The sequence below is a fragment of the Pelodiscus sinensis genome, chromosome 3 (assembly GCF_052426305.1).
Source record: "Pelodiscus sinensis isolate ZL-2025 chromosome 3, ASM5242630v1, whole genome shotgun sequence".
NCBI lineage: Eukaryota > Metazoa > Chordata > Testudines > Trionychidae > Pelodiscus > Pelodiscus sinensis.
This window is the reverse complement of record NC_143054.1, coordinates 81,165,723-81,192,442: the sequence shown is the minus strand read 5'-3', so window position 1 is coordinate 81,192,442 and position 26,720 is coordinate 81,165,723. Positions and strand designations below refer to the sequence as shown.

At 44.0% G+C, this 26,720-nt stretch overlaps 1 protein-coding gene across 1 annotated transcript in view; it reads right to left on the bottom strand.

The window, feature by feature from the left end:
- Positions 1-4,561: 4,561 nt before the first annotated feature.
- Positions 4,562-26,720, bottom strand: part of AMD1 (adenosylmethionine decarboxylase 1) — a 36,472-nt gene continuing 14,313 nt past the window's right edge. Inside the window, exons 2-9 of the mRNA XM_006123206.5 lie at positions 25,683-25,769; positions 22,171-22,297; positions 12,496-12,598; positions 9,544-9,586; positions 9,305-9,449; positions 7,601-7,693; positions 7,355-7,510; positions 4,562-6,742 (exon numbers count right to left, since the gene is read on the bottom strand). Of these exons, the coding sequence (XP_006123268.1) occupies positions 6,605-6,742; positions 7,355-7,510; positions 7,601-7,693; positions 9,305-9,449; positions 9,544-9,586; positions 12,496-12,598; positions 22,171-22,297; positions 25,683-25,769 (892 nt within the window). The 3' untranslated portion in view covers positions 4,562-6,604. The remainder of the gene's footprint in view (positions 6,743-7,354; positions 7,511-7,600; positions 7,694-9,304; positions 9,450-9,543; positions 9,587-12,495; positions 12,599-22,170; positions 22,298-25,682; positions 25,770-26,720) is intronic.

The following is a 26,720-nucleotide window of genomic DNA, read 5'->3' as shown; positions in this document are numbered from 1 at the left end:
CATGAGGAACCTCCTCCTCCTCTGGCCCCAGGCGTAGGAGGTTTTTAATCTCTTGGACATGGAGTTGCTTTGTGAGGAAGGTCCCGGAAGAGGGGCGGGGTCAGAGGGAGGGATGGCCATAAACTACAGGGTATAACCCCAGATACTATGTCCAATACCCAGTGGTCCCAGGTAACCTACAACTAAGCCAAATGGTAGGGACAAGGAGTGAGACTAAAGTGAATCTGGGATATCGCTGTGTTCCTTCTAACCCAAGAATGTTTTCCCAGGCAGGATAGCAGTGATGAAAACTCATCTTGTCCCCTTTGAGGTAGGCCCCTGAAGTTGCTACAGTCCTGAGGATAGGGCTGGCCAGAACTCCTGACATACCATGTATAGTGATGCATGCCCAGTGAGTGAAGAGTGATCCTGCTGTCCTTTAGCCCATAAAGGCTTGCACAATGATCCTTGGCTTTTACCTGGTTCCAGGGAGCCATGGTTTCTTGCTTTCCTTCTAGGGTGCTGGACAGAAATCAGGGATGCACTGATGTTGAGGTATTTGGCAAAATCCTGCTGAACAGCTCAAGCTGGTCAATTAGCAGACTCCATGAGGAGCACCTGTAAATGAATATCCTCCTCTGTACATCCAGGACTGGAAGTGTTTTTTTTTTTTTTTTTTTTTTTTTTAAAGTACAGCACTTGTCTTTCACTTATGACTTCCCCAAGCACTTGAAGCTGGGATGGCTGTCACTTACAGATATAGGCTAGTTACAGTGTGTGCAGGCTTTAAGCTTCAGAGACCAAGTCTACACAGGCATGTGTCAGTGCTGTAAGTTTGTGTTGGTGTGAAAGCACCTTTTCCTCCACAGCACAATACAGCATTTTAGCTTAAAGGGCCAGTGTGAACCAGGCTTCAGGGCTAGGAGCTGTGCTTCCAGCACTGTTAGCTACTCCCTTCATGGAGGTGCTTTACAGAGAGAGCTCTCCCAGCACTCTTGCCACGGCTACATTTTAAACTGTTAAATATAGACAAAGCAAGACTGGAGCATGCCATTCTTAGGATGAAGTCTCTAACTACTGTGACAGGTGAGGTGAAATGGCTACAAAACAGATTCCCCCCCCCCCCCCCTTCAAACACTGAAATGCTCCTATTCAAAACCAGGTGGGTGGGTTGGCATAAGCTGAAGGACCCTCCTACAAATCCTTTGACATCCAACTGATTACTGGGGACAAAAAAACATGAGCAGTTGTGAAGGTCAAAGGGCCAAAACAAGGGAACCAGATGGGGACACCATGCAGAACAGCACCCATTGCTCCCCCAAAGCATTGAGGGAGCCAGCAGACACCACCCAGAGGAAGTGCATCCAGATATTTGAATGGATAGAGGAATGTAAAGGTCCCACAGTCCCAGACCCCTCCCTCAGCCCCCTGGTTTTATAAATGGCCATAGCCAGGAGACTGACAAGGAGGCCCTGCAACTATTGGAGAATGATAGAAGATAGGTATATTAGCCCCAGATTAAGCCAGTTCCTTTTCCCTGGGTGAGGGAACAGGGACCACACCAAAGCAATCAGCAACTTGCTATAACAATTAAGGCAGGCAGGCCAATTAAGACACCCAGAATCAAGCAGAAACTTGCTAGAATCAATAAAGAAATGAGTTATTTCAGGGTATGCAAGGAACTGGGAGTAAGGCAGGCACAGCTGGAAGGGACTGGACTAGGCAGTATAAACTCAGACACCAGGAGGAAGGTCCTGCTATAAGGATAAAAGTGGCCCAGGGAATTAATAGTTGGCTCTGTACATAGCTGCTATACACAATTCCTGAGCTGGAACCCAGAACACAGGGCAGGCCCATGTTCCCTCCATCCCCTCAAATCCTCATTGGCTACAGGAAGATTTGTCTGGACAATGAAACAGAAGGGAAGGGCTACTTTGGAAAGGGGTCTGACCCATTCAGAGAAGCAGCAGAGACTATGGGAAGTGTTCTCCCTTTCCAATACTGGCTAATGAGGAAGACAGCTAAGTAAATGGCAAGTTTGTGTCCTGGGGAAATGCCTAAACTGAGGGTTGCTGTGAACCTCTCAGGCAAGCAGTCTACCTGAAAGCACAGGACCCACCAAAGCAGAGAAAAACTTTAACACTTAACACTAACTACTGAAAGCAAACTACATACAAGGTCCTAAGGCTCATAAGAAAAAGCCACTAGCTTTTGCTGGACAGCAAGGAAAGGTGCTCTGATCAAACATGGGCAGCAAGAAGGAATTAAGAGGGCACCTGACTAGCAGCATCTAATATACTAGTGCATAAGCAGAGCACTGAAGGAAGCACTATAGCTAACCATACAGATACTGTAAAACTCTGGTGGCATACATGGGCATATCCAGATATAGAATGGAATCAACCTGAGCAAGCACTTTAAGAACGTATCTACCAGCCTGCAAGGCCTATCACTATTATCAGTTATACTTGTATGGTGCACTCCCCTTGAGGGAAGCATGTAGATAAATATTCTTGATGAGGATATGTTGCTTTATCCTTACATCTGACTGTATAGGCTTGATTGTACAGTGACCAGGCAAAAGATGGTCCGGTCCGGGGGCTCAGACGCTACAATACAGACCAACTGAAAAGCCTATTACATTGTTTAAGGCCTCCTAAGACAAAAAGTTAAAGAATCAACAGAATCAGCTAAGTAGTCACCTAAGTATTTGTATCCAGTCACAAGTCTGGTTGAGCACAACTCCACTGAGCAAGTTCCAGTCTTCACATTTCCATTTATATGATGATTTATATGCAAAAATCAAATTGCTATATAATAGTTTAGCATTTAGAATTTTTGCTTGACATTTTATTCCAAGGTCACTGCACAAACCAAACTCTTCATTTTATTGGTTCCTAAGATATGAAGCTTTTGGAGCTATTAAAAAATGTTAAGATGAAACAAGTACAGTAAACTTCCGATAATCCAGCACCTTTAGGACCCGGGGGTGCCGGATTATCAAATATGCCGGACTATCGGAAGGGGGGCTATGAGGAGTCTTGGGTGCAGTGGGGGGATGCCATCCCAGACCCCTCATAGCCCCCTTTCCGATAGTCCGGCTCTGTCCCAGGCATCCGATTCAGCCACTGTTGGTGAGTTTCAGCAGTAGCTGAATCTGGGACACCTGGGGCAGAGCAGCTGGGGTGCTGCCGGGTTGGTCCCATAGTGCTGCCCCTCGAGACTCCGAGACCAACCTGGCAGCACCCCAGCTGCTCTGCCCCCAGCTTCCTCGGTTCAGCTGCTGGTCAGTTTCAGCAGCAGCTGAATTGGAGAAGCCAGGCACAGAGCAGCTCCAATTGTCCAGCAGCCAGAGCACTTCCAGGTTCCTGATGGTACTGGACCATCATGAGTGCCAGAGCATTGGATGCCGGACCAATGGAGTTTTACTGTATTTATCAAATATTTATCAGGTTTTTAAAAGTTAGATTTATGGAAGGCAAATCTATCAATGGCTATTCTCCAAGATGATCAAGAACACAACCACATGCTCTGAATGCGCCTAAATCTTTGCCAGAAAGTGAAACTAGCCATCAGGCAATAAAAAACTTAATAGACCTGTTCATTCCCTCTGAAGCATCTAGCACCATAACCACTGTTGAAGGATGGGTAATAGACCAATAGTCCATCTGGCACCAAGTCAGCATAGCCATTCTTATTTTCTTAGGTCCTCCAGAAATAAATTTAGTGTTTTTGCTGTAAGTTTGTCAAATAAAATGGTTACATTTAATCTCAATTGTAGCAATTACAGAAATGCTAAAGATCAGAACATAATGCTTAGATAAGTTTACTCTAAGTGTTCTGCTATCTTAAATATTTCTAACATTTTCAACAGTGGATAAGAGATCATAAAACAGTCACTGAAATGACAATCATTTTTTGCTTAGTCACAGCATAAATTCACATGTTAATTTGTTACACATTCAAAATAACTCATACATTTGATTCATTTAGAATAATTTCTATATGAAACATGATTAGCAAAGACTTCATGACAGTACAAATTTCATAGCTACTCCTATTTATTCTTTGAAAGACGAATTCCAAAATGTTCCCCAGCTAGCTCCTCAATTGAGATTAACTCAAGATAGCACACACTAAATTTAAACTTTAGCGAGTTATTTTCAAAGTCAGTCTGAAGCGAAGAATGATAAGCATACTATTTTAACTAACATTAATGCTGGGGGTAAATAGATAAAACCTGCAAAAATAAGCGTAATTCCAACAGGTATGTCTAACGGTTTGACTTCCTAATGCTACAGGGCACACATGGAATGGTTATAGGGTAGACCATAGAAGAGAATTAATACTGGAAGTATTTGAAGAGAGTAGATTTAACTCTTATAAGAGCATCTTCTCATTTGATTTATTTTGGGTTTTTTCCCTTTAGGAGGCTGCAGGTATCTATTCTGTTCAACATACAATGCATACCCCCAAGTTCAAGTGCAGAAGCAAATTAAAACAAATACATGAATCTCATTCATATTTCAACTAAGCTGCCCAAAAAGGCCATTTGTAACATACTGAATCACCACTACAGAAATTTTATTAAGCAAACTTTTATTGAAGCATTAGGTTTTGTGGTACAATATATTTTTTTAAATTATCAAAGTCTAACACCATAGAGAAATTATAAAACCATAGTACCCCCTCTCCTGATCACCCAAGATAGTTCATTCAATAGCTTTCATCTTCTATCCACGGCTTATTTATATAAATTTGTGTGTTTTTTTTTACCAACTTTACTCAGAAAGGGATCTCGGGTCTATTTGTATTATAGGACCTCAAGCCAACATAACGTCAGATCAGTTGGGACAATGTTTAAGAAGAAAACTTAAAATATTGGTCCTCAAAATATAAGCACCAAAAAAACCACTAGGTGCCATCCACAGAAGCAAATCATCACTGGTAGATAACTTCTTCAATCAAGTCTTCAAACAATATGGTTAAAATAAGTCAAAATAATGTTCCAACCACTTGATTTCCAAATCAAGCAGATTTCTTAGTTTAGAAACACTAAAAGGTGCTTCATTTATAAATACGGAAGGAACAAAAAACCATTGCGTCAATCCAGAAAGCCAAAATAATATTGTGAGGTCAAGAGGGAAGTGTAAAATTTGTAATTACTTGGTCTCATATTACTAAAATCCCACAGTATTTGCAAACATAGCTGAAAATATCAACTCTTGAAAGCCTGCATCTATTAGTCAATAGACATTAAATGACTGAATTACACACTTACTGCTCTATGAATAGCATTCTATTTCATTGGATCCAGCAATCCCAGACCCTTCTTGTTCTTACAGTCATTCACTTAATGCCATCAAGTCATGGTAAAAAGAATCACCACAGTTAGAAGGAAAACAGGTGAAGTCACAACACTGTTGAATACAGCATTAAGTCACACGCACAACATCACAGGACTTTCAGTCACGAGATAAAGGCATTGATGTTGTTTGGAATGACAAAACAGAAAACATTTAGACCAGTTTATAGCATATTTGATCAAAACTGGAAGTGAAAGTTAATGTAACAGTTTATGCCTCAAATTCTATTTTTACTTGCTCCACCTGCCAACAAATTTGAGTGCATTAGCTCTAGTAAGTCAATATTAGAAACACAGCTTGAGTAGATTACAAAAGTGAAAAATTATAACCATGTGACAGCTTTGAAAAGTACCAATTCAACTATGCCAAAGCATCTGTATTCTGACATTTTCTGGGCCTCCTTTGAATGTAGACTAGCATCCTGTAGAAACATGGTGGTTTTGGGATATAAACCAATATCAACTTGGGCAGTAAATGAGATGAGAACACTTGACCTAAGCTAGTATTTGAACCCAAGTTTCTAGAAGTGAAAAGTTAGTGCATTATCCCACAGTGCTACAGTATATTGCCCTTCAGTCCTTTCTGAACAAAACCCTGTCAGTTTAAAGGACTAACTCTGAGTAATGTTATTACATCTCAAATAAAAAGACATGCCCCTATATGTAATAGCCTTTATTTGTTCTCAGTCTTGCAAAATCATGTGTTATCAAGTGCAAGAACCTTGATTCCACCATTGACATGTGAATTAGAAATCAAATTTCATTAGCGAACACACTAAGTTCTCAAGAAATGGTCTGGAGATTGAAATTACAGCATAGATGAAAAATTCTGGCAGCAATTTAATGAAGAACTGTCCCAGATGAGAAGGCTGAGGCCAATGTCTAATGAGGACGAAAGCCTTGTCTGTGGGGAATTTTTGGTGATACCTGGAGAAAAGCTATACTGTGTGAAATCCTAATTGAGTTCTTTTTAAATGTGGTGTGAAGTCTTGTACAGTAACATTTCTCTACATGCACTTCAATTTCACAGCAAGAGTGGCATAGAATACCTAAACACAGAAGAGAGCGTTCATGCAAGATATCTAACTCCTTGATATAATAATGCATACAATTCAAAATGATTATACTATGATTACATCTAGGGCTTTCCCCAACTACAAGGTGGTAGTGGAAAGCATGGCCCCCTGAATCATTAACTAGAAAGCAGCCACCACCTTCTATAAGGGATCTCTTTTTGCGTTTTTTCTTCATTTTTCTTAATCAACTATGTTGCTGCTGCTTCTTGGCAAAACTGGTAAAAACAAAATTGTAATCATTGAACTGAGCAATCTGGCGATCAACGTGTTTAAACCCTTCAATCTTCTGGGCAGAAGAAAACACTGTGCGACATTTAGAACTCTAGGGAAAAAGAGTGAAACACTTTTATTTACTAAGCTTTTTCTTAAGATTTAGCAAAGAAAGATAAAACAGCTTCTGAACTAGTTTGAGATATGTTCTTGGGATGCAATTATCAATGCGCTTCTTTGAATTAATGTGCTGTAAGAAGCCATTGCAATCAAAAAATTCTGCTTCCTATCCAGCTCCCAAAGTCTTTTACATTGCTTCTATAGCAGATATGCAGATTAGATGAAGCACTGCTTTCAAGGGCTGATCTCTAGTACTGCTAGTTGTGACCAAGATTCAAAAGTTCTTGTTTAGGTATTGCCTCCCTGCCTACCCAAAAGTGATAAGAAAATTCTAAGGCTTGATTATTCCTATATCTTAGTTTCCTGAGATTTTAAAGATTTGAAACCCCAGGCTTGAAGTCCACACTGACTGACTTCTAAGTTTTGTGCGATCTGTTTGGACCTTGAAGATTGCTTCCTTAGCCCAAGTAGCTACTCTTCAAATTCATGTAAATTATAGGAAATGGAGAAAGGAAATAAATGATTCTGAAGCATAGGTATCTTGTTTAATTCTCACCTCTATCTAAAATTACCTTTAGTTGCCAGATAATGAAATGAAACTTACCTGATTAACAAAAAGTGTGGTAACAAATTTTCCTGGCTTGAAAACATCTACAACCTTTCTGATCAGCTCATCATAGGATGTCTGACCAATGTTTGTTTCAAAACTAACGTAAGAAAACTCTGGTTCTGGAGTGATGTGAATAGTCCAATAAGTTCCCTAAATACAAAAATAAATTAGAATGAATTAATAGTAACACTTTATTCATTGTTGGGTTATTCTCAACAGCAGGCCAAGTAGGAAACTTACATCCGATTTCATCCCATTCATTGAATACCCACAAGGATTGAACATTGTAGCATCAATGACAGAACCTGGTATCAGGTCACGAATTCCACTCACCTGAAAAGTAAAAGTTACATAGCTCACACTTTATATCAATAAGCTTACACTTTGCATTATAACAGTCTGGCTCCCAAAGTCAGAGGGTAGTCCACTTTAAGAAACCATACCCTGAAGGGATGCCAGTATTCTAGCCTAAACAGGAGAAAAACTCCAGACCCATTATACAGACTTGCTCTGTATACAGCTCTACCTCTGCAAGAACATGCCACACATCAAGGTGGCACAGCTCCTTTCCCTCAGATCTTAAACGTATTTTCATTCTAATTCTTAGTGCCAGCTGCATGTTTCATTGAAGCAATTTAAGGATGAAGGTTTAATTGACAATTGCAGCTATGAATAGGGTTGTAAAATTGATTAAATAGGTAACTAACCACTGAAAATCTGCCCTGCTCCCCAGGGGAGGCTTCCCTGCAGGCTCTGCAACTTACTCCCCATAGGCTCTGCAGGCCCAGCTCCTGAGGAGCCAGTGTGTAACTTGCAGAGCAAGGGGGCTGGGGCTACCATGGACAGGAGATGCTGGCAGGGCTAGAGCAACTCCCTGCCCAGGGCAGGCAAGGAGTTGCTCCAGTCCATACAGTTAACCAGAAGTGATAGTCATAGCTGAGGATGTGAAAGGATAATGCTTACAAATAAAATGGAGTTTAATAGTTCCAGCAGTCCCAAAGTGAAGACTGGATTTGCTTAGAAGTTTGAACATTTTTCCTTATTCATGCTCTATAAAATAGGGTTCTACTTCATGGAGAGTAGAGGTCTTTCAAACAGTACTTGCACATTAATATTAATTAGGAAAGATGAAGTCACAGCTTTGTCAGTCACATGCATGTTTCATTGAGAAGCAGTGACTGTCAATCTTTTACCCAACTTAAAAATTTTGGGGGGAAGATAATACATTTTATCAGAAAAGGGAACTTCCCTAACAGTTACCTTAAGAGGATTTTTAAACTTTCAGTTTTAGGAGAGAATTTATGTTGGAGTTTAAGACTGATCACATGGTTCAACTAAAATTAAGCTATTGACTTGTCCACTTCTACTTCTGGAAGTCTCCAGCTTTTCAGTTTCACATAGGCTGAGACTGAAACTGACAGTCTACACTTTAACAAAACTTGCTTATCGGTGCTTACCTCCCCCACCCTTCCAAGAACCAAAAAATAAGCCTCACTTGCTGGGGAAGTATGTCAGAAAAAATGCTAACAAAGCATTCACATGAGCATACCTTCAGCAACCAGGCTGGGTCAACAGACTTGTGAACAAAAGCTGAAGTAGACACACCTTTGGTCACTAAGTGCATGTCCTTTTCCTCCTAAGGAACCCATACCCTTTATCTCTTCTAGGCCACCAATAAGAGATTCCCATCAGCAAAAGAGCAGAAAGCTACTTCTAGCAGATGCTACAATGCTCTCTAAACTGAAATAGGAACACTAGAAGGAAAGGTGCCCTTCCTCACAAACTAGTTTAGTTCCCAACCTGTTTTGGCTCTAGAACAGTGTCTGAACTATTTGCCTGTCATATCATTTCCCCACTATAGGATGGGGCTTATGAATTAGCAAATGCTTGGTTAAGCTACAGTCACTCAATTCTGACCACACAAAATTTAAACTCCCAACTTACACGAGTGACATCATTTGCAGTAACACCGTCTTTCATGTAGAACTGGTCCATAACTACTGGGTCAAGCTCGCTCATCAGAATTTCCAGTGTCTGATCTGGCTGATTGGTTACCCGACTTTCTGGGAAATCCAGAGTGTACAAATACCTGTCAAATATACAATCACTTCTGTATTATACAAGCAGCACCTCAACCTGAGTTGTAATTTAGAATATAGATTGAAAATCTTAAATATACCTACCAGCAATCAGAATTCATACGTCCCATACAATAAGCTGCTCCATCTATTTAGGACAAAAGGAAAGTCCTTTTATAAATGCATCGCAGCCGATTCCTCATTGAAGGGACTAACCTAATTTCTATTCTTAACAAGGATAATGCAGGAGTCATTTAAAAAGGTCTGCTAAACAAATGTAGTATCCAAATGGATGAGTATGTAATCTTGCAGACAAGGATGCTCAAAATATGGTAGAACAGTTGTAACATTGTTCATTTGTTTCTTTTTTAAACAGATTGTCATTTCTCTTAAGTCTACTTATGAAACATCTCTAGTATGTTTTATTCATAAAGGCAATGGGAATTAAAACAGACCAGTGACCCCATTATATGCAGCTGCAGGCTAGGTCTTTAAATAGAAGGCTCACAAGCTAACTGTTCATTATGTAACAAAACAGACCTAAAGAAAACTAGTTCAGCAACTCAATAGAATATACCCACTCATCTTAATGCATGTAGGATCAATATATTAACTTATCTTGTAATTTACTGAAAATGTTAATGTTACTTTCAAATCATTTTGAATATTCTAAATGACTAGCTTAGTAGTGTGGTTCTGCTTTGATCAGTGAAAAACTGGCACCTTACTCTTATTTGCTCCCTGTGTGCATTTAGAACCTCATCTAACATATTAGCCTGCTTTGTTTCTGAGACCTACAGAGCCAACACCACTCAAGGTCAGCTAGACTATCTGATCTGTTAGGTCAAAAGGACTGGTTACTGCTTTCCATTCTATTCTGCATGCCTCACCTCACTCATGACAGTAGAGTGTTACAAGTTCTTAACTGGGCATAATACAGGCTGCAGAAGAGTGTTTGAGGTGGCACAAGAAAGAACCTAGCGCAATCTCCACATCTCAGGTTGAATATGTCAGCAACTACTAGCAGGTCCTATATAAATTAAATGAAGTTCAGACCACATGAAACATCACAATGAAAGATTTAGAGCAGGGGTGGGGAACCTTTTTTGGGTCAGAGCCACTAACCCACAAATAAATCAATAACTGGCGGCACAAATGTGGGAAACAAAACCCCTCTGATGTGGCTCCCGATTGAAATACTGAGTAAGACATTCCCCTCAGACACCAGAGCCTGGGGGGAACCCAGGCTACTAGATTGTGTGCTCCAGACCCACAGGAGGACAATGGGGGGAGGGGGCGAGCTGGAACACTGGCCTGGGCTCCCCAATGCTGGGGGAGCTCAAAGCCTCAGGGGTTGAATCCAGGCAAGCTGGGGGTTGCATCTGGCCCCCAGGCATAAAGTGCCTCACCCCAATTTAGAGCCACTACAGTGCTTATGACTAAACCTGAAAGCTTTCTAAAAACATTACCAGGACCTTGGAAGTATGACACTAGTAGCTACCTTGCTCTAGATATTAGGCTAGGTATCCTCAAGTGCCCACCTATTTGAAAATAGAGATAGAAATGTAGTCGTGTTAGTCCTGTTTTTTGTTCCAGCTACACCAGACTATGTAGCACTTTAAAGACTAACAAGATTGTTTATTAGGTGATGAGCTTTTGTGGACCAGACCCACTTCCTCAGATCAAATAGTGGAAGAAAATTGTCACAACCATATATACCAAAGGATACAATTTAAAAAAATGAACACATGTGAAAAGGATGTGTTCACGTGTTTTTTTTAATTGTATCCTTTGGTATATATGGTTGTGACAATTTTCTTCCACTATTTGATCTGAGGAAGTGGGTCTGGCCCACGAAAGCTCATCACCTAATAAACCATCTTGTTAGTCTTTAAAGTGCTACATAGTCCTGTTTTTTGTTCCACCTATTTGAGAAGCACTATAGATTTTAACACTGCTGGCTTAAGCTCATCAAAACCCTACAAATCACAAGTATTGCACTGGAAGGGACCTTGAAAGTCAGTTATTCTGGTACCTAGTCTTGAGACAAAATGATGCATTATCAATCAGTGGTTCTCAACTCGTTTCAGTCCACAGACCACCAGGCCAATCAAAAAATTGTGGACCGCCTCCAGCACATGTAGCCCAAGATGAACAACAGCAGCTGCTCAGCATGATGGCAGCAGCTACACTGATGCTCAGAGCCTCAGACGGAAGTTACTGGCAACACAACACAGTTGAGTCCTAGGTTACGCTATGGATGACACACTGCATGCTTATGAATGCGGCGTAAAACAGCCTAACAGCAGCACCTGCTCGTGCCGTGTGACTTTGGACAATGTTCCTGTGGACCATCAAAAAAGTCACCATGGACCACCAGTGGTCCATGGACCATAGTTGAGAACCACAGCATTATCTAGAGCAGTGTTTCTCACCTTTTTTTGTATAAAGTACCCCTTTAAAAAAAGATAAAATTAGAAGTAACTCTAGTACTACAGTTTGATACTTTTTTCCTACTATTGGAACACATTTGTTTAAACAACTTAATTGTAGCTGGGCAGGCGATATTTTTGGGTATAAAAGTACAAAATAAAGCGCTGTAAAACTTACAACAAAAATTCATTTCTCTCCAAATTTCAATTGTGTTGAAGTATCTCCCAGACTTCCCTCAAGTACCCCTAAGGGTACTCATACCACTGGTTGAGAAACACTGATCTAGACCAATGACAGGTGATTGTCTAACTTGTTCTTAAAACCTGACAAATTCTACAACCTTTGCACTATGGCTAAGCATGCCAAGGTCTTTAATCCTGAGGTACTACCAGTTATGCTGATTTATTTTTCTATGGCATGCAACCTCTCATCCACCCTAGTCATGAAATTAGCAGGTATAATCTTTGATTCCAAGGTGGAGGGGAATGAAACAGTCTGTACTAGCTGTTGAAAACATTGTAGCTTTTCACAACTTACAGCCACATAACGTTTGGAATGTTGATTGCCACCGGAAGAACTGGTACAACATATTCTCTTAACAAAAACTCAATTCCATTAACTCACTTGGGAAAATTTCATTAAGGAACTCTACTTCTTCCTGGAAATTCCTATGTGGGTACTCCTGGTGGGAAGGCTTCATGAAATTCTTACGTGAGTAAAAGAAGCTCTGAAAAATAAAATCAATTGAGATATATTCTTTGGTATTATTCCAGATTTACACTTTCTAGCTGAAGGCGGCACATAGTATAGGGACAATATATCCAAATATCCATCTCAATGGTCTGAGCCAGGAGCAGGCAATAATTTGATGGGACGCCACTCCAAGATTTTGGAAAGTGGTTGAGGATCACACTCTTCCATGATATTAACAGAGAAGATGCAGAGAGGTGGGGTAAGGGAATAGGGTGCAGGAGGGAGACTGGTGTCTGGGAGGAGTTGCGCTGAAGCAGGCTGTTGTGATCAAGGGCAGGGGACTGGAGTACAGGGGTTTGGGATGTGACCTAGAGTACGAGGGGATTGTGATCTGAGGCAGGATACTGGGGTGCCAGATCTTGGAGGGGGTATGGGTGTAAGCAGTGCTTTGTGAAAGTACGGCCCAGAATGGCATATCACCACCTATTTTCCCAGCCCACAGAAAAGGAATGGCATTTCTCCCATGCGTACTGGCACCTGTTTTCCTGGGGAGGCTTGGCTCCTGACAGAAACCTGCTCGGGACATGCAGCCTTCCTCCCCTCCCCCCGACTCCCAGCACAGCATTTTGGCTCTTAAAGAAGCTGTGACTATTTCGACTCCCAGCGCAGCATTGGGGTTTTTTTTTGCACTCAACTTCACCCCAGAGTACCAGCACCTTTCTTACAAAAAAGCACTGGGTGTAAGAAGGGGACAGAGGGTTTGGGTATGCTGAGTGGAGGGAGGAGGGCAAAGAGTTGAGGCAGGAAAGGTCTGAGGTGCCAGAAGCAGGCTGTGGCCAAGAAACTTACTTGTCAGCTGCCAAACTAGTCTGCCTGCAGAGCTTAAAATGTTTCCCAGCCAGCCTGCTTGCCCAGCCATGTGATTCATGAATATCTGAGCCCAGGAGCAGGCTCAAGATTCTTCTTAGCTGCCTGTTATTCTAACAAGCATCTCCCATTGGCTGGTTTCTGCCAGAAACTAGCCAATGGGATTGTGCGGGGGCAGGGCAGCTCCTATAACTTCCCTATTCCCCTCCAGTTTCAAAACAAACTGAGCCCTGCAGCAGCTGTTTCTGCACAGTGCTTCGGGGGCTGCGGGGCAAGCTAGGGAGCCTGCCTAGGGCTCCCTGCTGCCACTGAGCCAGATCCAGTGGCTTGGCAGGTCGAATCCAGCCCACAGGCTGTATTTTGCCCAGGCCTGGTCTGAGCAAAGATCATGAATGCCTTGGATTTATCTGCTAAAGACATGAACAACCTGGGTAACCGTCAAAATTGCTTGGTTCTAATACAAGGTGGTCTAAACCCTCATAATATATCTTGTATGGAAAACAAGACTCTTGCAAAGTGTGGTAGCTTGAGGAAAAGAACTAGAATATAAGTAAGTTAGTTAAGGTAGAACTCTGACTTCTGCAGGTAAGAATTCAGGATGTGGGCGTGAAGATACTACCCTTGAATACTGAAAAGGGGGAATATAATATGTCAGCAAAGTTCTGAACTCCCAACTCTAGACTGACAAGATGGCTACTAAAACTTCAGTCTTCTCAGACAAATGCAACAATTTGGATTGCCATCAATCTGAATGGATGTCTCAAAGTAGTTAAGTACCAGGTTGAGGTCTCAAGTTGAGGTGAGATCTCCAATCTGGGATAGAGATTCACTAAGCCCTTTTTAATCTTACAAATGATATAGGATGAGCAAATACAGAAAATCCCTCCACTGTCAGATGAAAAACTGACATTATGGCCAAAGCTGGTATTTTGACCTTCAGTGAAGCTAATCCATAACTCCAATTCATTCAAATTGAACAGATAATCCAGGAGAACTGAAAGAGGCACACATCCAAACAGGAAATAGCAATTACAGCACCAGCAGGAGAATCTTTCATTTCTGCAGGTATGTACACTTATCCTCAGAGCAGAAGACTACTAAACCTGTAAACCACTGAAGAATCTCCTAGATTCAGGTGAAGCACACAGCCCCATCCTGCAAGAAGAGATAAGGTATAGTTAAGGAGCTTGAGCCGTTGATGAAGCAGGTCAGGGTACCAAGCGACTCAGCCAAAGGTAACCCTACACCTGTCTAGCCTGGTTTTATTCTTCCCCCTCAAAATCAGTGCAGTTGGAAGAAAAAAAACAGAGCAGATGCTTCTATGGCAGAACAAAGGTGTTTTGCAAGAAGTGGTGGGGGGCACAGATACCCTCTTGAATAGGAAGGAAGACACCTTTTCTGAGTTATATCTTTTGAGTCATCTTCGGAATAGGTTGGGGGACCTGATGGTCTAGCTCTCATTCAGTCACGTGAAATATCTGACAACATCAGTGGTGGTGTTTTGAATGCCAAGGAGGGAAGACACCCTAAATCTGGATCTGATAAGCTATGCATCAGTGTCATAGTTTTGTGGCTTCAATACACAGAAGAGGTGTTCTTGATATCAAAGATGTGGGACATGTCCCTCAAGACCTTGACTTATTTGCCCCAGATGACAGAGTGGAAGGAGGCATTCCCCTGAAGTTTCAACATTTTGATGTGGTTTCCTGACTCATCCATCTGTTATGAGTGCATTAAGATAAGCTGACTCTCAACCACAATGTGTCCATTAAAGTTAATGATTGAGTTGGGCAACAAAAGAACACCTGCAAGGACACTGTCTATCTTTCCAACAAACTCAAGAGTTCCTCACTCGTATAGGAAATCACCCATCTGTCCAAGGTGTTTGACAAGACAGTTACCTTTTTCCCTAACTAGTGATCAGATGTATTGCTTGTCTATTCCAGATTAGGTGCATGTGCTCGCCACATGCAACTGTGCTCAAAGTTTCCCTCAGCAGTATCCGTAGGGACCAACTCTAGCAATATTTGGAGTGATACCTATATAACGTGATGTATGCTGCACAGCAGCTTTCCCCACCTTCAGTTCCTTCTTGCCAGATACTCCAACAATGGGAGAAGATGGATGGGTCACAATAGAACAGATCACCAGACCTTGACAAGCAGCGGCGAGCCCCACTTGCCAGCTGTGCGTGCGCAGACCGCACTGCATATGCGCTGATCGTGCTGTGGCGCCGTGCTGGGCTAAAATCTACTCTCCACATGAGAGTAGATTGCTGTAATTGTCGAGCCCTGCAGATCACTACACAGCTCTGCTGAACACAATCAACTCTCATCTGCTGAGTGATGGCATTATGTGCACTGAACATGTGAACAGAGGATCACTTTGCAAGAAGTTTTGAGATGGGTGTCCTTGTGGGTGCTCTACTCTAAGTCAAGCTGTCCCAGAACCACCCATCAGATTTTTTCCAGCAGTAGTCTACTAGACCATGCACATGCCATTGTCTCTATTAAAATCTTAACACACCTTGGTAGCTGTAGAGTCAAAAGGGTAAAACTATACTAGCAGTGTTTGAGAAAATATCTGTGGGCCAAGAATTGCTATATGGAAGTAGGCATTTTGAAGGTCAAGGCCTGCGAATCAGTCCCCTGGTCTAGGGCTGGAATGATGGTAGCAGAGTCACAATTTGGAAGCTTTGATTTTGTATGATTTAACTTGCAAAGATCCAGAATAGGCCTTCATCCCCCATTTTTCTTCTGGGCAAGGAAGTAGTCAGAATAAAAGCCCTTTGAAGTAGTGTCTTGGGACTGGCTCCATGGCACCTATATGTAGAACGTTGTTGACTGTTACAAAAGGCACTTGGGGAAAAGATCCCTGAAGGAGTGAGGAAGAGAGTAAGGTAAGTAATCAAGAGGAAAGTCTGGTGTACCCTGTTTGTATAATTTCCAGTACTCATTGATCCGTTGTGGAGATCCATAGATGATAATGTTGCTGTAAAACGTAGAGAAGTGTGATGGAACTATTAGTGCTTTGCATTGGGGAGGCAGTCAGACCCTTTACCAAATCCTCAAAACTGACTGGGTGCCTGTTAGTGGAAGACATATCAACGAAGGAGATAGTCAATCTGTTGGAGTCGTGTCTGCATTGTGGGGAAACTGAATGTGGTCTCCCTACGTCTAATATGGTGTGTAATGCCTACATGTGGATGGTAGTGCATACATGCCCAGTGTGCGGAGGGTAGCGTGAGAGTCTTTCATTGGGAGAATGACATTGTTGATTTTAGCAGAACACAGATTGTTCTTATCAAAAGGCAAGTCTACCACCTTGATCTTCAATTCTTCAGGGATTCCTGAAGATTGGAGCCAAGATGCTTGTTGTGCAGTAGCACAAGCCACTGAGTTTGCTCATCTAATGCTGACTGAAGTGATATACAATTGGAGACTAATGGGAGTTGTAAAATCTGGAGTAGTTTGTACTGCTTCTCTTGTACCTCTTCAAGTGGTATCTCCTGATTTGCAGCCACTTTTGAAGTCTCTAGAACTGTTTAAGATCTGAGGGTGAGAGTGCAGGTGCTGTGGGTATCACTATATCCAGAGACAAAGTTGTAAGGCAAGGAGGCTTCTGCTGATTTGAGTTTGAGATGTCATCCCTGTCTTGAATATCCTCCTCCTGAATTTGTGGGAGGATGCTCTGAGCTAATGGGGGCAATGTCAGCACTCACCTCCCTGGGGTAGAGGGACTATATTGTCCTCTAATTTGCCCATGGGAGACAGGTGTGGTGAAGTTGTGTGGTGAGAATGGGGAAAGGAGCATTGGGGTAAGAACCCACTCCCATGGTTCTCTGCCTCAGAGACAAGAGAGTGGGTGACACTGAAGGGCAGTCTGAGGTCTGACCCAGCAACTGGGTGGTTCTGAAGAGTGGAGAATGTGGTACTGATGAGACTGCTATGTTTCCCTGGTCCAGGAACTGCAGTTGTGCTGGAGCAGTCATTTTTCTTCAGCACTGTGGGTGGCATGGTGCCAGATCACTGCACTGGAAAGGATGACAGCCAGCCCTATCATCAATGCAGAGTCCCATGCCGTAGTGGTCTGTGTCATAGAAAGGGCAGAGTGTCTAGACTGAACCTGTGCCCAGAGGCCCGTGCTGGTGTGGTGCCAACGGCCTCCCCTTTGCTTTGTCAAGATTAGATCCATGGATAACAATTTTGCTGGGGATATTCTCTTTTGAGAATCCCTGACTAAAGGAGTGCTAGCCTGCTTCTTAGAGACCTTGGAAGTCAGGGTTTTGTCCTTTGTTGAGGCAGATGGTGTCTCCTAATAGGTTTGCTGAGGCAACTGAAGAGACTTCTACATAAGGATCATCTTAAGATGAAGTTACCTGTCACGCCTGGCTCTGGAAGTAAGATAAATGTAATGAGGGATTTTTTTGGAGGATACAAGTTTCATCAAGGCAGTGAATGAAGGAAGCATGAGCTGTTGGAGATAGCCATAGGCCTGCAAGAAGTGTCGCATTTCTTGAAGCCCAGGGATCCCAGTATAGTAATGGCAGGATCTCATGTCTCCTTTTTCTTTTTTGGTTGGCAGTCTATGAGCCAAGGCAGAAGAGCAACTATAACGAAGTTAAAATAGGGTAGGCCATACTGGGAATAAAAACATTTTTCAGTGAGGGAAGGCAGAGATAAATAAGATTTTAAGGCAACAACCAAGGGGAAAAACTTCCAGCACAGGTGCATGCAGCAAGCACACACCTAATATGGAATGGACATGAGCAAGCAAAGCACTCAGACAGGGCTCTGTGAGCCAATCTTGAAAGCAGCAGAGGTGTAGCCTCGGCTAATTGGTAACAAAATTACAAGCTGCCATGCTGAAGTCTTGCAGTATTGGAGAACAGTAACAGTCTGGAGACTGAGGTTTCATTATCAAAAGACTCAGTACCCACGAGGAGCAGGGATTCTAGCTCATCTGTTATGGACAAGTCCTGCAGGCATTTAGATGTGAGTAGGGAATCAGTACTGACAGCTTAGTGAGGACATGGTAGCCAAAAGCTGATGATACTGTCAATGATGGGCATATTGATATAGGTGCTGATGGGAGTCTTGTTTGCTTGGTACCAAAGGTGCAAAACAAGTGGATACCAACAGCAGGATGAATTTGACAGTAATCAATCAAGGTGCTTGTTTGCCACCCTTTCCCCCAGTAGAGAATACTTAAGCCCTGTAAAAAGCCCTGTCAAACCCTACAGCTCTAGTGCTTTCCAGATCTGCCAGTACTGGAGGAGGAATCCTTCAACTCAATGGCACCAAATTGGGAGGTCAAGGATCTGGAGATCCTAGATCTCACTAGGATCCTGAGCCTCTGGAACAGGGTCCTTCAGGTACTGCTTGTACTACTTTTTGGAGCCCCCTCAGAATCCAACAACCTCCACTTCTTCAGAGAAGCCTGCACTGGATCTACCTAGAGACAGATGCAGAAATATGAAGGATCCCCTGACTTGACTCAGACATTGGTCAAAGAAACTATTGTTTAATAGCCTGAGCTTCATCTCCCTATTTTGGGCTCAACTTGAAAGCTAGGGAGACACTACACTTCTGGAACATGTAATCTCAAACTGACACTCAAGATAGCTTTTTGGCAGGAAGCAACATTTTAATCTGGGGAATCAGACATGATTTGCAGGAAGACAAGAACCCCTCCCTCCCAAAGAGAAAAATCCCATCCTCTCACTACCAATGCTTATTAACTAGGTTACAGGGCAGATATGTCCTGCACTTAAGGGGAAAGGGCTAAGTCTCTGGGCAGTGAAGTCCCACCCATCTTCCCAGACTGGGTATGCTCCAACTGCTGAAGCTTATCAAAGCCAGGGGAGGCAGCTCAGTCTTGGCAGACTGCCAGCAGAGCAGGAGCTCAAACCTGAGCTCCTGAGCAGCCACAGCCCCGGCCACAGGGACAGTAGGAAGCAGCCCAGGATGGAGGTTTGTTCCTCCTCTGGGAGCTCAGCGTGTTTCGGTGGGACATCCCGCTGAGCAGGTAGTAGAAGTGCCCACTGCCAACAGGGCCTTGGATTGGGACCTGGAGGAGCAGGAGGGCCTGGGTCCCCTCTACCTCCCTGCCCCGCAAAGCTCGCTTCCCTGATAGCCAGGGGAGACTCACCAGAGGCATAAGCCTCCAGGCCAGAAAGCCTTCCAGAGAGACCACTGAATTTTTGGCCCAGGCCGGTGGGCCATATTTCCCCTAAGTCAGGGGCACTGAATTTTGGGACTAGGCAGGTGGGTTGTATTTCCCCTGAGCGAGGGGCACTAAAAGGTGAGGTTGATATCACAGGGGGATGTCCCTCCCAAGGACCAGGAGGGTGCACCCCGTGACAGACAGTTAACTAATCTTAAAACTATAAAAATACAGAATAGATGAGGTATACTCAAGTTAGGTACACTAGAGCTCCATTTCCAGAAAAGGTGGTAGAAAAGAAACTGAGGGCAGTTTGTCTATGCATCCCTATGTAGCCTTGTTGTCCAGCAAAAAAGGTAACCAATCAGGATCTCAAGAGGCATATGTGCACCTGAAGTAGAGCACCCATGCAGCTACCCCTTGAAGAATGAGTTATCAAGTCTCCTATACTAAAGCAGCAAAAATGAGCATTCATACTAAACAGATACAGATCTGTAGATCATTATTGTGTGTAACCCAGTGGTCTTCAACCTTTTTATGCCCAAGATCACTTTAAATGTCGGAACAAGCCAAGATCTACCCCATCCTTCCCCCAAGACTCCACCCCTTCCTTGAAGCCCCACCCTCTGGTTCTCCTCTCCATCACTTGCTATCCCCAGCCCTTATACACTCTAAGGATACAGCTATACTGCCGCTTTTTTCCAATTCTTCTGTAGGAAGAGGTTTTTCCAACATTTGGCATGTCTGGGCCAAATGTCAGAAAAACCCCTATTTTTGGAAGCCCCCTTATTCCTCATGGAACGAGGAATACAGGGGGTTGCCAAAAGAACATGTTTGCTCTTGCTAAAGAAAGTGGAAAAACAAACGCGTCCCTGGAAGCGGTAGAGTTTTCCCCAGAAAAACTTATAGTCTAGCTTTACCTTCACTGGGTTGAGACAGGAACTGTGGGCTCTGGGAGGGAATTTGGACACAGGAGGAAGTGGAGAAGGTGATGCTGGCTCAGAGGGGGTTCCAAGCTGGGGAGTGTTGGGGTCAGGTGGAGGGTTGTGGTGCTGAACAAGCCGCAGGCTTGTGGATGTGAGTGCAGGAGTTTAGGGATGTGAGAGGCTCAGGACAGGAGCTTCCAGGGTATGATAGGCTCAGATTTGAGGTTGGGTGGTGGCGGTGCAGGAATGTTATACTGCAGCCAGATGGGGTCTTGGCTCCAACTGGGGGTTTACTGGCAGGCTTCATTTTTAAATAAAATATTATATCAAACACAAACTTTCAGCATTGTCTTTATTTATGAGAAGGGCGGGGAACCTGTTTTGAGTCAGGGCCACAAGTGAGATGCAAAAAAAAAAACATGCTCCACAACCCTACAAGCCTCACTAATGTGGCCTTAACTGTGCTGGTGGGGACAGGGTGCTGAGGCAGGGTACTCATGGAGGGGGTCTAGCCAGGAGGAAGGGACAGACAGCTGTGGGGTCATTACCTGGAGATCCAGGGTCTCAGGAAGCATGCTGGCTGCTCTTCCCCTCTCCTCCTCCAGGCACCCCCCCGCTCTAACCCAATTTCCCTCCCCTTCCCCAGAGCCAGGGATGCTCTGAGCTAATGGGCCACACAAGTGAGATGCAAAAAGAAAAAACCACTCCAAAACCCCCCAAGCCTCACTCATGTGGCTCCAACTGTGCTGGTGGGAGCAGGGGACATGGTACTGGGGAAGGGTGCTAGTGGGTGCTGAGGTGGGGACAGTGCCAGTAGGGGTAGGGGACAGGGTGTTGGTGGAGGTAAGGGGCAGGGTAACGGGGCATGCTTCCACCGTGGACTCCTACCCCCTCCCCCTGCAGAGGAGGGGAGTCCACATGCACTTCCTCTGGGCACTCCTAACCTCCCCCCCCCGCTCAGGAAGTCCCTGGCATGCCCTAAACCTGAGTTCTGGAACCGTGCCAGCTGTTTGGAGGAGGGGAGCAGCCAATGCACTTTCTGAAACCGCTGAAGGAAGCTGGCACTACCTCCATTGTCACTGGAGGTAGGTAGTGGGGTTTCTTGGTGGTGGAAGGAAAAGGGGCGGGTCCTGAATTCCTCACTATCGATGGGTTGGTGGCCACAGTTTTAACCTTTTACATTTAAAAGATTAGATTGATGGGCCTTAAGTTTTCACTTCTGCTTTCCTTTATTATCTGCAAATTCCATGTGATTTCCCCCACCCTTATAAGGGAGTGTCATGTAGAGTCTAGCTCTTCAGAGCGAAGTCAACATAAGCAACATTTTAGTTCTCGCTTTACAATAAAGTCCAATGAACATACAAGGAAAAATACTACTTAAAGACTAAAGAAGCAATCTTATTTCAAGTTCTGAAGTTACTTAAGACAATTTAATAACATCCTTTTTAATAAAAGGAACAACGTTAAAGAGGACAATTCAGGATTTATGAATGCCATCTTTGTACAAAACGTCACAGGAGAGGAGATTACATTACAACAGAGTTCACAGAAGCTGAGAGACTGCATGTGAAATATGAATTACATGAATTCAAAAGGTCTTTAGTAATACATTCCACTGAATCTTTGTTAGTTATTTCTGGCAGCTTACCTGAATTGAGTTGAACCCACTGTACTCCCTAGCAAGCTCCAACAGGGGAACCAGTGCTTGCAGTAAGAGGGTGGTACCACATGTCTTCAAAATGAAACGTCTCTTGGAGACAAACATGCTACTCTCACTGAAAAAACAAAGCCTTACATTAAAAACGTATTTGTGGTTTAGATTTTTGCAGCACCCTCAGCAAATTCAAGTATATGCATATTAAACTATGTTCAAAAAAACACATTTGAGGCCGGATTTTGAAAGCAATTAGATTTCAGTTCACTCCCAGTAGTGCCAAACTTACCAATGCTAATACATAGTACTAACATACAAAGTCAGCTACTACAACAGCCCATGCACCTCTATATGACAAATCAGAGTAAAACTTCAGCCAAGATTTTCAGCAGTGACTAGTTATTTTGGGGTGCCCAGCTTAACACATTAAAGGGGCCCCTTCATTTCCCATTGTGGATGCTCAATTTCTTGAAAGCCTTGATTTTTCAGAAAAGCCAGGAACAATCTGAAAATCAGATTTAAGATGTTAGCTTAAAAACCCCTAAGTCATTAATCACTTTTGGAAACTTTGGCCTGAGACGTCAATAAGAAATCATGATCCGTTAGTACAAGTGTAGAATTAGTTTCCACAATCATGAATAATTAATATTCTTTTTCTGAATAAAGTAGTATCAGAAAAGCAGCAGCTTGACAAAATACTGTTTACTTGCTGAGACTGCATTTGAAAAAAGCATTTTAACAAACAGGCAAGCATTCATTTATTACAAGTATTCCCAAATAGAGGCCTTCTTAGTTCAGCATAATATATCTTGATTAGTAAATACAGCAATTAGAAAACAAAGTCAGAATTCATGTGAAAATTTGCCTGTAAATCTCAATGACTGTTTGAATTTGAATGATCAGATCCATAATGCTCATGTTTTAATCCTTCATTTCAGATTAGGTTAGTTCAACCACTATCTAATACAACAAATTAATTTCTTTAGCTAAAAGAAAGCAACTCTTTTTGCCTGAGTGCTATTTTTTGGGATACTTTGTTGGTTTCTTTACTCACTATTACAGTGAACTAGCCAATTAGCCTGTCATAAGACAGGATTTTCAGGTACAGGCAGTCCCCGGGTTACGTACAAGATAGGGACTGTAGGTTTGTTCTTAAGTTGAATCTGTATGTAAGTCGGAACTGGCGTCCAGATTTAGACACTGCTGAAACTGACCGCCAGTTCTGACTTACATACAGAATCAACTTAAGAACCCCAGGCGTCCCCAAGTCAGCTGCTGCTGAAACTGATCAGCAGCTGATTCCAGGAAGCCCGGGGCAGAGCAACTCTGCCTGGGGCTTCCTGTAGTCAGCGCTGGTCAGTTTCAGCAGAAGCTGACTTGGGGATGCCTGGGGCAGAGCAGCTGGGGTGCTGCTGGGTTGCTCTAGTAGCGCCGCTCCTGGGTGATACTGGACCAACCTAGCAGCACCCCATCTGCTCTGCCCCAGGCGTCCTGATTCAGCCGCTGCTGAAACTGACCAGCAGCGGCTGAATCAGGACCTGGGGCAGAGCAGCTGGGGTGCTGCCGGGTTGGTCCAGTAGTGCCCAGAGCGGGCGCTGCAGGACCAATCGGCAGCGCCCCAGCTGCTCTGCCCCAGAGTCCAAAACAAAAGCCTGGTCTGCTGGGGGGGGGGGAGCACACTAGCTGCCCCCCCCTCCCCAGCAGACCAGGGACACGGGGAGCAGAGCCTCTGAGGCTTTGCCAGCAGACCACAGGCACCCAGATTGAAGCAGCAGCAGCGGCGGTTCCCCGCGCCTCTGAGGCTTTGCTCTGGCAAAGCCTCAGAAGCGCGGGAACCCGCCTGGTGCCCCTGGTCTGCTGGAGACGGTCTCCAGCAGACCAGGGGCACCGGAGCAGCTTACCAACAGGGCTTTCTCGCCCCGACTTCCGGGGCGAGAAAGCCCCGTTCGTAAGTGCGGATCCGACATAAGTCGGATCCGCGTAAGTCGGGGACTGCCTGTATCTCCTCGATGTCCGTCTTCTCTCCTGAGCCTCCCATCTCTCCTCCCCTCTCTCTCCTCCTCCTATTGCCTCCCCCCACCTCTGCTCTCCTCCGCCTTCTGCCTCTCTCTCCGTCTCTTCTCCCCCTCTTGCCTCTCACTCTGCTCTCCTCTGTCTCAGACACACGCTCATCCAGACCCAGACCCATGGGCATGTACATCACCCCCCCCCTTCACCTCCCACTATGGCGCTTGGCTGACTTCTGTGCCGCTCAGCTGGGCCGCCGCGTGGGAGCAAGTGGCACAAACAGCCTCCCTCTTCTCCTACTGCCTCACCCTCTCAGCTCGCATCCGCCTCCTGCCTCTCCCTGCTTCTCTTCTCCTGCTGCGTGTCTCTCACTGTCCTCTGCCTCCTCCCTTCTCCTCCGCATCCTTAGTGTCTGCTCTGCTTTCCTCCTTTTGAATCCAGCGTCCTTTCCTGACGTCAGACACGCACACTCGTCCAGGCCCTGCCCCCAGCTGTTCCCTCTGGGCAGCGCTGTTGCCTCCTGCTATGGCGCTCAGCTGACTGCAGCGTCCCTCAGCCGGGCCGCTGCACAGGAGCAAGCGGCGCAAGCAGCTGTTTGGGGTCCGCACTCCCCATGCAGCCTCAAACAGCTGCTTGCTCCCACGCAGTGGCCCGGCTGAGCAGCTCAGAAGTCAGCCAAGCACCATGGCGAGAGGGAAAAGCGCCGCCCAGAGGGAAAAGCCAGCTTTTGAGTCACAGACATTGGGCTACTTTTCAGTGAATGAGAGTTTCTAGGCTAGCAACACAATACAAGCAATATAAACATCTCCCCTGATATTAGGCAAGTTTGGAATTTGGACTACAATTTCATTTTATAGTTACTGAAATGCTCTCTGAAAAGAGCCATTCCATTCCTAGACCAATTAGCAATACATATAGGCACTGAAGGAATGACGTGAGCCAGAACAAAATCTCACTGCTTTATAAAATCTTAGGTTCCAAAGGCAGAAGGGATTATTGCAACCTAATCTGCACAGGCCATTCAACTTCCCCAAAACAATACTTGCCTGATCTGGAGCATCTCTTAAAAAAATCCAATCTTTATTTAAACAAGTCATTGGTAATGAATCCACCACAACCTGTAAGTTCCAGTGATTAATTATCCTGTTAATTTACACTTCCCCAATATGAACTTTGTCTACCTCTTTATACCTTTTCCTTCTAGAATGAAGATTCCATTACCAAATATATAAAGACATTTGGCACTTGCCACTGCTGGAAGACAGTACTGGGAAACACGAACATTGATGTGTCCCAGCCTGGCATTCTTAAGTCCCTGTATATGACCGCCCTGTCCTCAAGTAGTGGTGTAATACCTTTATAAAATTATTCAAGGTAACTGAGCGCAAATGTGAAATGTTAACAGTTAACAGAATCTGGAGCCTAACTAGGAATAACTGTACTTGAAAGATTATTTATATGCTTGTGTAAACAAATCACTTGTTGGAATACTGGCTTACCTGAGTACATAAGCTTCCTGCTTGTCAGTTTTTGTCACACTTATGATCAAACAATGCACATTCTCCAAAAGTTTGTCCCACTCAAACCTATAAAATAAATCATTAAGTTAAAGTTAATTTAAACACCAAGAGGACTTACCACAGAATTCAATTTCATTCTATAGTTGAAATATGGTATCTTTAAGAGGAAGACTTGATATTAGAAGCAGTAAGATATTAGATGCAGTAAACCATAAAACATATCACCTCTTAACAGCTTCAAATGTAGTAATGACAGTTTACTTCTCCTTTCTGAGCTTACACATCAACTAGTGAGTTTCCACCAGTTTTATCTTTAAGTCACCATGGCTTAAATGACACTGCATATGGATTGAAAACAATCACAACTACTCTTTTGGAAAAGCATACAGCTACACTGGTTGGTTAATTGTTTCCATACTTCAATAGAGATAATACTTTCATTTGTGCAGCAAGTACTCTTTAGCTCAGCTAACCACTCACTCCATCCAAAGACACTAGTTTCTACTAATTTGTAGATAACATCCTGTGGCAATAGCTTGTAGTCAAGAATCCCCCCCCCCCCCACCTGCTAATTCACCATGGCATGTCAAACTGACAGCTTACCCATTTGTTCAATATACAGTTGAGCTACCTGCTTGCCAACCTGCACTGCTGCCTCTGATACAGCCCTGTCTGCAAGGAGCGTGGGGGTTTCCAAGCTTCAGGGAAGCAGCCCATCTGCAGTGTGCTCAGACCCTCGCCCCCAGTGGACAGGGGCTGCTCCTGGGGAGAAGCCTCCCCTATCCCACCCTCCATGCTGCTGCCTTGGATAGAGGCACCACCAGATCCCAAACACCTTGCTGGGACCCTCAGGCATACACTGCCCTTTCAACTGCAGTCTGTGTGGGTCTGCTCTGCAGACAGGGGGAGCCCAATTCTCAGCTCCCATTGGCTGGAAACAAGCAGCCAATAGGTGCTGAGAGATTGGCTGGGGGATGGGGCAATACAAGCCTCTTCCTCCTCCTGGAGAGGACAGCC